General features: G+C 55.6%; 1 protein-coding gene across 1 annotated transcript in view; it reads left to right on the forward strand.

The window, feature by feature from the left end:
- The window catches only part of ntn4 (netrin 4), a 74,312-nt gene extending 64,738 nt beyond the window's left edge, over positions 1-9,574 (forward strand). The window contains exons 9-10 of the mRNA XM_070897666.1: positions 1,420-1,590; positions 8,555-9,574. Coding sequence (XP_070753767.1) covers positions 1,420-1,590; positions 8,555-8,688 — 305 coding nt within the window. The 3' untranslated portion in view covers positions 8,689-9,574. The remainder of the gene's footprint in view (positions 1-1,419; positions 1,591-8,554) is intronic.
- The last annotated feature ends 3,969 nt before the right edge of the window (positions 9,575-13,543 follow it).

Consider the following 13,543-nt stretch of genomic DNA (forward strand, 5'->3'; position numbering starts at 1 on the left):
TCTGTGTTTAGAAATATGTCTGTCGATACTTGAATAATTTTTAGTAGTCTTACTCTGACTGACTGCTATATCCTCACAAACGTAACATTGTACATTGTTCCTTAGAGATCGATGGTGATTCATTAAAGTCGTTGCTGTATAACGTATAATCCAAGAGTAAATAGCAGCAAGCGTCATCTGTGGCTCACGTTATAACACTCTGGCCTCTGAGCCACAACATCGCGCTACATAGACTTGAGCACAAAATCCAGGCCGACGCTCCCGTGCAGTACTGAGGGAGTGCTGCACTGTCGGAGGGGCAGTACTGAGGGAGTGCTGCACTGTCGGAGGGGAAGTACTGAGGGAGTGCTGCACTGTCGGAGGGGAAGTACTGAGGGAGTGCTGCACTGTCGGAGGGGCAGTACTGAGGGAGTGCTACACTGTCGGAGGGGCAGTACTGGGGGAGTGCTGCGCTGTCGGAGGGGCAGTACTGGGGGAGTGCTGCGCTGTCGGAGGGGCAGTACTGTGGGAGCGCTGCACTGTCGGAGGGGCAGTACTGAGGGAGCGCTGCACTGTCGGAGGGGCAGTACTGAGGGAGTGCTGCACTGTCGGAGGGACTGTACTGAGGGAGTGCTGCACTGTCAGAGGGGCAGTACTGGGGGAGTGCTACACTGTCAGAGGGGCAGTACTGGGGGAGTGCTGCACTGTCGGAGGGACTGTACTGAGGGAGTGCTGCACTGTCGGAGGGGCAGTACTGGGGGAGTGCTGCACTGTTGGAGGGGCAGTACTGAGGGAGCGCCGCACTGTCGGAGGGGCAGTACTGAGGGAGTACATATCATAGGGGGGTGAGACGTTAAACTGAGGCCCCGTCTGCCTTCTCAGTTGGATGTAAAAGATCCTACAGTATTATTCAAAGAGCAGGGGAGCTCACCTGTTGCCCTAGTGGATATTTATTCCAGGTTATCTGTTTTGGTGATTGTGGGACTTTACTGTCTGCAAATTGGCTGTCACATTTGTCTACATTATAACAGTGACTACACTACAAAAGCACTTCATTGGCTGCAAAGTGCTTTGGGATGTCCCGAGGTTGTGATAGGCGCTATTTAAATGCAAGTCTTTTCTTTCTTGTACGTGGCAAGTCCATTAATATGCTCACCTTCCTTGCCTTTCTCATCATAAATAACATGAATAATGTAGAGAACAATGTTTACCCCGGAGTAATTAAGAAGAGGAATCTAATCGAATGGCTTCATAAATCAACCTCCAAACTTTGTGCTGAGGTGACAGTCCTGAAATTACTCCTGTGTGTTCATTTTACAAATAATATCGATACTTTGCAGAACTTGTTATTCTGAAGCACTCCAGATACTGTCCTGTCCATGTAATGCTGAGTGTCATTTGGTTGAATGATTGTCTATTAATTCTCTTTCATTGGCACAGTCCTGAAAGTAAAGATTCTCTCCGCTCATGACAAAGGGTCACATGCAGAGGTCAATGTGAAGGTCAAGAAGGTGTTGAAACTGACGAAGCTAAAGATTCACCGGGGAAAACGCATCCTGTACCCAGAATCCTGGACAAACAGAGGCTGTACCTGTCCGGTTCTAAACCCTGGTAAGAGGCACATTAACAACAGAACACACAGCGCAAACATGACTAGTGATTAGCCAACATACACCCAATGAAAGCATTCACCCATTGGTGCTGCACTGGCAGCAAAGGCTGAACCAGCCATTCAGGGGCCGGCTGGACTCAATTTGCATCACCCAACCCTTCTGCAATCAGTAATGAGCAGCAACCATTGGTTATATTCTCTTCGTGTTGAAAGACTCGGAGCTGTGGAAGAACAAAGGGATTTGGGTGTCCGGGTACACAAGTCACAAAGCTGGTGCACAGGTGAAAAAATATCCCGAAAAGTTAATGAAATGGTGACTTCATCTCAAGAAGGCGAGAGTACAAGAGGGAGAAGGTTATGCTTCAGTTCGACAGAGCTCCAGTCAGACTCTATTGGGAGAACTGCATGCAGTCTTTGGCACCGACCTCAAGAAGGATATATTGGACTTGGAGAAGGTGCAGTGCAGATTGACAGAATGGTAATCGGGTTTAAAGGGTGCAGTTATGAGGACAGGTCGCGTAAACTTGGCTTGTAATCCCTTGCGTTTAGAAGATTGAGGGGTGATCCAATCAAAGTATTTTAAATGATGAAGGGATTCAATAGGGTAGATAGAGAGAAAATGATGAAGGGATTGGATTGGATAGATAGAGAGAAACGATTTCCTCTGGGTGAGGGAATCAAGAACAATCTGGCCATTTAGCAGGAAATCAGGAAGCAATTTTTCACACTGAGGGTAGTGGGAATCTGGAACTCGCTCCTCAACAGTCTGTGGATACCAGGGATCAGTGGAACTTTCAAGACTGAAATCGATAAATTTTTGTTGGGTAAAGGTATCAAGGATTATGGAGCAAACACAAGTAAATGGAGTTGAGGTACAGAGCAGCCACGACCTAATTGAATGTTGGAACAGGCTCGAAGGGCTGAATGGCCTCCTCCTGTTCCTAATGTTCCAGTGAAGTTCTTCAGATAACGTGGGATTAGAAGGTGAGGGATAATTAGACCAGGGTCATTTTAGCCATACATTCTGGCCTTAGTGTCATATTTCCTATATCCACATTTCTACTGGGAACTGCCTATGTATGTGATGATGTAAACGTGTCACACTGTTATTACACCCTCCCACCAGTGGTGGCACTGCAGGAGGTTTTAATTACAACGTGACAGTTTACATAGGAAGTTTCCATATAAATGTGAGCATAAGATTTATAATGGCAAAAGTTGACAGGAAGTATGCACAGACATACAACTGTTAATATCTCTGAGCTTCTGTCGAATAGCTGGGTCTGCAGCACTTTGAAGTGACCATTAAACTGATCTAATTTGTGCATTCATCTTCTGGCTGTATTCCTGTTGCTTAGAACAAAGTTGTAGTGTCGAACCAAGGCCGACCATGGTCCAATGAGAAGAGCCCGTCAGTTATCCCCGCAGTTCACAGGGATTAAGGAAATTAAAATGTGCTTTGCCACAGTGACATTCTGCTCGGGGTGGACTATACTAACATATTCGGGATATTATTCGACAGATTCCATTTAGATCAAGGACAAAGGGCCCCAAAGCTTTAATGTTGCATTAATTACTGCCATTTGCAGTGTCAGCATGTCAGCACTGGGCTGCAGACAGACAAATGAGTTGTGTGTGTGACGATTCATTAGTCTCCATTTGCCTTGAGCTATCTGCGTCACTAATTGGAAGCTGCCTGACCTACTGACAGTCACAGACGGCAGGAGAAGCTAGGGGCATAGGGGCGAGTGTGGTGCCAGGCCCAAAATCTGAACCCTTCCCTCTGCCCCCTACACACCGAACCCATTGGGTGGGACTACACCAAACCTGGGACTTCAAACGCGGGGGAAACGGCCCAGTTTTAAGGACGTCTGACTCCCTCTTGAGTCGGGCAATTCTTCAGGTTCCTGGGACTCACAAAGGCATTCAGTTCCTTTGCATATGTTAATGAGGGGCCTGACACCTACTTTGTGACCTCACTGCCAAACCAGGCTTCCCCGGGGCAAGCGGCCACCGCCCAAGTTGTCAATTTTAAAAACGTTTACAGTGTGATGTGGAGCCAGGAGGAGCAGGAATGCCCCTTCCCCCCCACCCCCCTCCCCACTACACAGGGGCAGGAATTCCCCCCCTCCCCACTACACAGGGGCAGGAACCCCCTCCCCCCCCACTACACAGGGGCAGGAACCCCCTCCCCCCCTTACTACACAGGGGCAGGAATTCCCCCCTTCCCCACTACACAGGGGTAGGAATTCCCCCCCTCCCCACAACACAGGGGCAGGAATTCCCCCCCCTCCCCCACTACACAGGGGCAGCAATGCCCCTCCCCCCCCCACTACACAGGGGCAGGGATGCCCCTCCCCCCCTCACTACACAGGGGCAGGAATTCCCCCCCCCTCCCCCACTACACAGGGGCAGCAATGCCCCTCCCCCCCCCCACTACACAGGGGCAGGGATGCCCCCCCCCCCTCACTACACAGGGGCAGGAATTCCCCCCCCTCCCCCACTACACAGGGGCAGGAATTCCCCCCCCCGCCACTACACAGGGGCAGGAACCCCCTCCCCCCCTTACTACACAGGGGCAGGAATTCCCCCCTTCCCCACTACACAGGGGTAGGAATTCCCCCCCTCCCCACAACACAGGGGCAGGAATTCCCCCCCCTCCCCCACTACACAGGGGCAGCAATGCCCCTCCCCCCCCCACTACACAGGGGCAGGGATGCCCCTCCCCCCCTCACTACACAGGGGCAGGAATTCCCCCCCCTCCCCCACTACACAGGGGCAGCAATGCCCCTCCCCCCCCCCACTACACAGGGGCAGGGATGCCCCCCCCCCTCACTACACAGGGGCAGGAATTCCCCCCCCCTCCCCCACTACACAGGGGCAGGAATTCCCCCCTCCCCCACTACACAGGGGCAGGAATTCCCCCCCTCCCCCACTACACAGGGGCAGGAATTCCCCCCCCATCCCCCACTACACAGGGGCAGAAATTCCCCCCCCTCCCCCACTACACAGGGGCAGGAATTCCCCCCCCTCCCCCACTACACAGGGGCAGGAATTTCCCCCCCTCCCCCACTACACAGGGGCAGGAATTCCCCCCCCCCTCCCCCACTACACAGGGGCAGGAATTCCCCCCTCTCCCCCACTACACAGGGGCAGGAATTTCCCCCCTCCCCCACTACACAGGGGCAGGAATTCCCCCCCCTCCCCCACTACACAGGGGCAGCAATGCCCCTCCCCCCCCCACTACACAGGGGCAGGAATTTCCCCCCTCCCCCACTACACAGGGGCAGGAATTCCCCCCTCTCCCCCACTACACAGGGGCAGGAATTTCCCCCCTCCCCCACTACACAGGGGCAGGAATTCCCCCCCCCCCACTACACAGGGGCAGGAATTCCCTCCGCCTCCCCCACTACACAGGGGCAGCAATGCCCCTCCCCCCCCCCCACTACACAGGGGCAGGAATTTCCCCCCCCTCCCCCACTACACAGGGGCAGGAATTCCCCCCCCCTCCCCCACTACACAGGGGCAGGAATTTCCCCCCCCTCCCCCACTACACAGGGGCAGGAATTTCCCCCCCCTCCCCCACTACACAGGGGCAGGAATTCCCCCCCCCCTCCCCCACTACACAGGGGCAGGAATTCCCCCCCCTCCCCCACTACACAGGAGCAGGAATTCCCCCCCCATCCCCCACTACACAGGGGCAGGAATTCCCCCCCTCCCCCACTACACAGGGGCAGGAATTCCCCCCCTCCCCCACTACACAGGGGCAGGAATTTCCCCCCCTCCCCCACTACACAGGGGCAGGAATTCCCCCCCCCTCCCCCACTACACAGGGGCAGGAATTCCCCCCTCTCCCCCACTACACAGGGGCAGGAATTTCCCCCCTCCCCCACTACACAGGGGCAGGAATTCCCCCCCCTCCCCCACTACACAGGGGCAGGAATTCCCTCCGCCTCCCCCACTACACAGGGGCAGCAATGCCCCTCCCCCCCCCCCACTACACAGGGGCAGGAATTTCCCCCCTCCCCCACTACACAGGGGCAGGAATTCCCCCCTCTCCCCCACTACACAGGGGCAGGAATTTCCCCCCTCCCCCACTACACAGGGGCAGGAATTCCCCCCCCCCCCACTACACAGGGGCAGGAATTCCCTCCGCCTCCCCCACTACACAGGGGCAGCAATGCCCCTCCCCCCCCCCCCACTACACAGGGGCAGGAATTTCCCCCCCCTCCCCCACTACACAGGGGCAGGAATTTCCCCCCCTCCCCCACTACACAGGGGCAGGAATTCCCTCCGCCTCCCCCACTACACAGGGGCAGGAATTTCCCCCCCCTCCCCCACTACACAGGGGCAGGAATTTCCCCCCCGTCCCCCACTACACAGGGGCAGGAATTTCCCCCCCCTCCTCCACTACACAGGGGCAGGAATTCCCCCCCCCCTCCCCCACTACACAGGGGCAGGAATTTCCCCCCCTCCCCCACTACACAGGGGCAGGAATTCCCCCCCTCCCCCACTACACAGGGGCAGGAATTTCTCCCCCCCCTCACTACACAGGGGCAGGAATTCCCCCCCTCCCCCACTATACAGGGGCAGGAATTTCCCCCCCTCCCCCACTACACAGGGGCAGGAATTTCCCCCCCTCCCCCACTACACAGGGGCAGGAATTTCCCCCCCTCCCCCACTACACAGGGGCAGGAATCCCCGCCCCCCCCCCACTACACAGGGGCAGGAATTTCCCCCCTCCCCCACTACACAGGGGCAGGAATTTCCCCCCCTCCCCCACTACACAGGGGCAGGAATTTCCCCCCCTCCCCCACTACACAGGGGCAGGAATTTCCCCCCCCCCCCCCACTACACAGGGGCAGGAATCCCCGCCCCCCCCCCACTACACAGGGGCAGGAATTTCCCCCCTCCCCCACTACACAGGGGCAGGAATTTCCCCCCTCCCCCACTACACAGGGGCAGGAATTCCCCCCCCTCCCCCACTACACAGGGGCAGGAATTCCCTCCGCCTCCCCCACTACACAGGGGCAGCAATGCCCCTCCCCCCCCCCACTACACAGGGGCAGGAATTTCCCCCCTCCCCCACTACACAGGGGCAGGAATTTCCCCACCTCCCCCACTACACAGGGGCAGGAATTCCCCCCCCTCCCCCACTACACAGGGGCAGGAATTTCCCCGCCTCCCCACTACACAGGGGCAGGAATTCCCCCCCCTCCCCCATTACACAGGGGCAGGAATTTCCCCCCCTCCCCCACTACACAGGGGCAGGAATTCCCTCCGTCTCCCCCACTACACAGGGGCAGGAATTTCCCCCCCTCCCCCACTACACAGGGGCAGGAATTCCCCCCCCTCCCCCACTACACAGGGGCAGGAATTTCCCCCCCTCCCCCACTACACAGGGGCAGGAATTCCCCCCCTCCCCCACTACACAGGGGCAGGAATTCCCCCCCCCTCACTACACAGGGGCAGGAATTCCCCCCCTCCCCCACTACACAGGGGCAGGAATTTCCCCCCCTCCCCCACTACACAGGGGCAGGAATTTCCCCCCCTCCCCCACTACACAGGGGCAGGAATTTCCCCCACTACACAGGGGCAGGAATTTCCCCCCTCCCCTCACTACACAGGGGCAGGAATTTCCCCCCCCCCCCACTACACAGGGGCAGGAATTTCCCCCCTCCACTCACTACACAGGGGCAGCAATGCCCCTCCCCCCCCCACTACACAGGGGCAGGGATGCCCCTCCCCCCCTCACTACACAGGGGCAGGAATCCCCTCCCCCCCCACTACACAGGGGCAGGGATGACCCTCCCCCCCTCTCTACACAGGGGCAGCAATGCCCCTCCCCCCCCCCCCACTACACAGCACCCTGTCGGCCCATAGTTGCCCCCCCCCCACCCTTGCCCACCTCAGCACTTACCCGCGGGGCACTGCCAGCATGTCAGACAGCCAGAAATTGATCTGGAACTGGCGGAGCAGTCCCTGGACCGGAGGCACGTTGGGTGCCAGTGATTTCCCCAAAGTATTGAGGAGGCAGGAGGCCCAATCTGGGGCAAGCCTTGGGCCTCCCGACTCAGGCCCTGCCCCCACCGATGGACCATAAACAATGATCGAATGCTTGAACCCTTTATTTTGGTTTGTAACTTTGAGCTGGCACTGAACCTGACGGCTGGATTGAGCAATTGCACATGGATCGGATCAGACTCAGTTCAAGTTCCCACACGGAATCGGACTGGACCAAACACGTGGTCACACCTGGGCCAATCCCACATTGCCCATCAGATACCAAGACTCCACACTGGGCTGTAGGACGCAGAAACAGTTGAAGGACGTGGGTGTAATTTCTTCATTCGTCGTGCCCCCGCCAGCATCAATCCATTGTCCATCATCATAGGCAGTCCCTCGGAATCGAGGAAGACTTGCTTCCACTCTTAAAATTAGTCATTAGGTGGCTGAATAGTCCAATACGAGAACCACAATCCCTGTCACAGGTGGGGCAGACAGTCATTGGGGGAAGGGGTGGGTGGGACTGGTTTGCCGCACGCTCCTTCCGCTGCTTGCACTTGATTTCTGCATGCTCTCGGCGATGAGACTCGAGGTGTTCAGTGCCCTCTGGATGCACTTCCTCCACTTAGGGCGGTCTTTGGCCAGGGACTCCCAGGTGTCAGTGGGGATGTTGCACTTTATCAGGGAGGCTTTGAGGGTGTCCTTGTAACGTTTCCGCTGCCCACCTTTGGCTCGTTTGCCATGAAGGAGTTCCAAGTAGAGCACTTGCTTTGGGAGTCTCATGTCTGGCATGTAGACAATGTGGCCTGCCCAGCGAAGCTGATCAAGTGTGGTCAGTGCTTCGATGCTGGGGATGTTGGCCTGGTCGAGGAGGCTAACGTTGGTGCGTCTGTCCTCTCAGTGCCCAGTGCTGATACAACGAGCGCTGCATTGACCCGTGTCTCTCACTCTTCGCAGGAATGGAGTACCTGGTGGCAGGGCACGAGGACGTTCTCACTGGCCGGCTGATCGTCAACATGAAGAGCTTCGTGCAGGCCTGGAAGCCAGACCTAGGCCGGAGAATGGCACACATCCTGAGGGCAGAGTGCTAGTGGTGCCCAGTGGTGCCCGGCGTTTTACACCGATGTTTCCCGATGTGCCGAGCCGGTCTCCGTCCACAGGGAATCTGTCAGCCAAGGGTCGTTGGGTTCAAAGCTCGAAAACACAACGGTCACACATCGAAGCATTTGCTGAGCTGATTGCCAACCAAAGTTGGCCGTGAATTCTTTCCTTTCTAAAAGAAAATTCTTGCTTTTTTTCTGTGTAATAACGCACTTTATTAGCTAATGGGTCACGGTGAGGGAGAGATTACTAGGTAGGTGACTGAAAGGTAAATGAGATGAGGGTGAGTGGAGATGTAATAACGTTAATCCAGCTGTATCCCCTTCCTCCGCCTGCAGCCTGGACTTGGGGTCAGAGGGACTTTGCTTTGAGAGAGCTTTGTGTGCTTCCAGACAACGGGACTAAGTCCATTGGAACGTTTTGGTCTGACTGTTGGCTTCTTTCGTGCTGATATCAAGGACGGACCCCTGACCAAGGGTGACTGAAGCCAGACACTTCAGGTTGTTAAATATAACGCCACGCTTTTCTGACTCCGACCCGTGAGAGACCGTTGCCTTTGTGACCAGAAAATGTCCCGAGACAGAATGTGTTGTATGTCTTGGTTCTGATTTTGAGTCTCCATATACCACTGGACTCAGTATCTAACATTAAAGGTTTTCTGCAAATGAATGATAGTTTTAGGTAAACGTACACCCTATGCACTGGACTTAAAAGGGAAAATTGCAGTGTTACGTGATGATATGATGCGTAGACTTTCAACGGTAATGTATAGATATGCCTATGCACTTAGCAATCCTATGGATTTGCAAAAATTGACATTTTGCCTTTTGTTTTTTACTTAATTTACACAATAAAATTGGCAGAAATGTAACGTCACTGTATCCTTTCTCCTTTACTCAATAGTCTTTAGTCGAACAATGAGCCTGAAATTCCACTATTGCACCAGGCACATCCTGGGTGTAGGGGCCAGTGGGAGAGTGCAGCACATGGGGCAGATTCCGCTCCTTGGAAAGGGCCAGATTTTCTGGTGGAGGTAAATCTACCACCCGCTCCACTGCCCCCAACATAAAGGGGCTTGGCTCAGGAAATCCCCAGGCTTCCCGTCAAATGATAGGCCCAACAGAACCTGCCGAGAGGGAGGGCCGTGGGCCCAACAACGGCCTCAGAACACTGAAGGGAGCAGGAGACTGATCCTGGGGGGGTTGATTGCCTGGCTGAGATCGCTCGCCAGCTCCCTCGAGGAGCACCAGAGTCGGGGGCCTCTCCATTCCCATGAGACCCCTTCTCAGGGAATGTGCCTGGTGTGCAGTGACCTCAGAGTCACCCCAACATCCCACCAAGACCTACCCCCACATCCCACCCCAACATCCCACCAAGACCCACCCCCACATCCCACCAAGACCCACCCCAACATCCCACCCCAACATCCCACCAAGACCCACCCCAACATTTCACCCCAACATCCCACCAAGACCCACCCCCACATCCCACCCCAACATCCCACCGAGTCCCACCCCCACATCCCACCCCAACATCCCACCAAGACCCACCCCAACATCCCACCAAGACCCACCCCAACATCCCACCCCAACATCCCACCAAGACCCACCCCAACATTTCACCCCAACATCCCACCAAGTCCCACCCCCACATCCCACCCCAACATCCCACCAAGACCCACCCCAACATCCCACCAAGACCCACCCCAACATCCCACCAAGTCCCACCCCAACATCCCACCAAGACCCACCCCAACATCCCACCAAGACCCACCCCAACATTTCACCCCAACATCCCACCAAGTCCCACCCCCACATCCCACCCCAACATCCCACCAAGACCCACCCCAACATCCCACCAAGACCCACCCCAACATCCCACCAAGTCCCACCCCAACATCCCACCAAGACCCACCCCAACATCCCACCCCAACATCCCACCGAGTCCCACCCCAACATCCCACCAAGACCCACCCCCACATCCCACCGAGTCCCACCCCAACATCCCACCAAGTCCCACCCCCACATCCCACCCCAACATCCCACCAAAACCCACCCCCACATCCCACCAAGACCCACCCCCACATCCCACCCCAACATCCCACCGAGTCCCACCCCAACATCCCACCGAGTCCCACCCCCACATCCCACCCCAACATCCCACCGAGTCCCACCCCAACATCCCACCGAGTCCCACCCCAACATCCCACCAAGACCCACCCCCACATCCCACCCCAACATCCCACCAAGACCCACCCCCACATCCCACCCCAACATCCCACCGAGTCCCACCCCAACATCCCACCAAGTCCCACCCCCACATCCCACCCCAACATCCCACCAAAACCCACCCCCACATCCCACCAAGACCCACCCCCACATCCCACCCCAACATCCCACCGAGTCCCACCCCAACATCCCACCGAGTCCCACCCCCACATCCCACCCCAACATCCCACCGAGTCCCACCCCAACATCCCACCAAGTCCCACCCCCACATCCCACCCCAACATCCCACCAAAACCCACCCCCACATCCCACCAAGACCCACCCCCACATCCCACCCCAACATCCCACCGAGTCCCACCCCAACATCCCACCGAGTCCCACCCCCACATCCCACCCCAACATCCCACCGAGTCCCACCCCAACATCCCACCGAGTCCCACCCCAACATCCCACCGAGTCCCACCCCCACATCCCACCCCAACATCCCACCAAGACCCACCCCCACATCCCACCCCCACATCCCACCAAGACCCACCCCAACATCCCACCCCAACATCCCACTGAGTCCCACCCCAACATCCCACCAAGACCCACCCCCACATCCCACCCCAACATCCCACCGAGTCCCACCCCCACATCCCACCCCAACATCCCACCAAGTCCCACCCCAACATCCCACCAAGACCCACGCCAACATCCCACCCCAACATCCCACCGAGTCCCACCCCAACATCCCACCCCAACATCCCACCAAGTCCCACCCCAACATCCCACCCCAACATCCCACCGAGTCCCACCCCCACATCCCACCAAGACCCACCCCAACATCCCACCAAGACCCACCCCCACATCCCACCCCAACATCCCACCGAGTCCCACTCCAACATCCCGGTCCTCCGTCGGAGGGGGCGACACAGAGGTGTGATGCGCTTGCCCCAAGCATGCTGATGACCCCTGACCTCCACTATCCAGGGCTGGGCCAGAGTCTTTGTATCGGGTGCCACGGGGTCAGTTTCATTCCATGTGGGACGGTTGGGATTTTGGCCCGTGTTTTTAACATGACAGATTATAAGGGAAAGATTCCAAGATCTGAGTAAAACAACTCAAATATACCCTGCAGTTAGACAAATATTCAAACATTTCCGCTGTTTAGGACTAGAAGGAAAGGCTCGGTGTATCGTTACTTCAGTCTGTTCCTTCATCAAGAGTAAAAAGAAAGAATTTACATTTATATAGGACTTTTCACGACTTCAGGACATCGCGACGCGCTTCACAGCCAATGAAGTACTTTTGAAGCACTGTTGTAATGTGGGAAACATGGCAGCCAATTTGCGCACAGCAAGCTCCCACAAACAGCAATGTGATAATGACCAGGTAACTTGTTTGTTATGTTCATTGAGGGATAAATATTGGCCAGGACACCAGGGATAACTCCCCTGCTCTTTTTCAAAATAGTGGCATGGGATTTTTTATGTCCGCCTGAGGGAGAGCAGACGAGGCCTTGGTTTAATGTCTCATCCAAAAGAGGACACCTCCGACAGTGCAGCACTACAGTGTCAGCCTAGATTTATGTGCTCAAGTCTCTGGAGTGGGACCTGAACCCACAACCTTTTGACTCAGAGGCAAGAGTGCTACCCACTGAGCCACGGCTGACACTAGAGCAGAGTGAACATTCTCCATTCAGCTACTGAAACACAGGGCCTGGGTGTTGAACCTTACTGACATTTCCTGAATTCCTTCGCACTCACACTGTAAATGTACACCTCTGCTACATGTTTTCTAAAGTGGTGAATGTGCACCAATAATACTTCATGGTGCACGAGAACAATATCCTCAGAACAAGCTGCAAACACTCAGCGTGTGTGGAGAGAGAAACAGAGTTAACGTTTCAGGTTGATGACCCTTCGTCAGAACATTTTGCTGAAAGCTGAAACACTAACCGTGTCTCTTTCTCCTCAGACGTTGCCTGTCCTGCGGAGTATTCCCAACGTTTTTCATTGTTACTTTAGATTTGCAGCGTCCGCAGTATTTTGCTTTTGAGAAAAATATCCCAACATTTTGATCAAATAAAGTGAAGATATGCGGCCTTCTGAGCTATCTTCCGTGGTACTAAATCTTATCGGAATTAGAAAAGTTCCTCATAAAAGATTAGTTTATGTGTGCAATGACAGTCGAGCCCAAAGAGATGTAATGTGTCAGCTGTGGCTCAGTGGTCTCGCCTCAGGGTCCACAGGTTGTGGGTTCAAGTCCCACTCCGGAGACTTGAGCACATAATCCAGACACAGTACTGAGGGAGTGCTGTTCTGTCAGAGGTGCCGTCTTTCAGATGAGGTGTCTGCCCTCTGAGATGGACATAAAAGATCCCATGGCGCTATTCGGAGAGGAGCAGGGGAGCTCTCCCAGAGTCCTGGCCACTATTCGTCCCTCAGCCAACATCGCTAAAACAGAATAACTACTCATTAATCTCACTGTTGTTTGTGGGAGCTTGCAGTATGAAAATCAGCTGCCCTGTTTACAGCAGTGTCTACACACCAGAAGTACTTCATTGGCTGTAAAAAGCTCATTGTTTCCATTTGCAGTGATTCCCTGGGCCTTTGAGCAGATTCCTGCTGAAATG

This window comes from Pristiophorus japonicus, chromosome 13, assembly GCF_044704955.1.
Source record: "Pristiophorus japonicus isolate sPriJap1 chromosome 13, sPriJap1.hap1, whole genome shotgun sequence".
Lineage (NCBI taxonomy): Eukaryota > Metazoa > Chordata > Chondrichthyes > Pristiophoridae > Pristiophorus > Pristiophorus japonicus.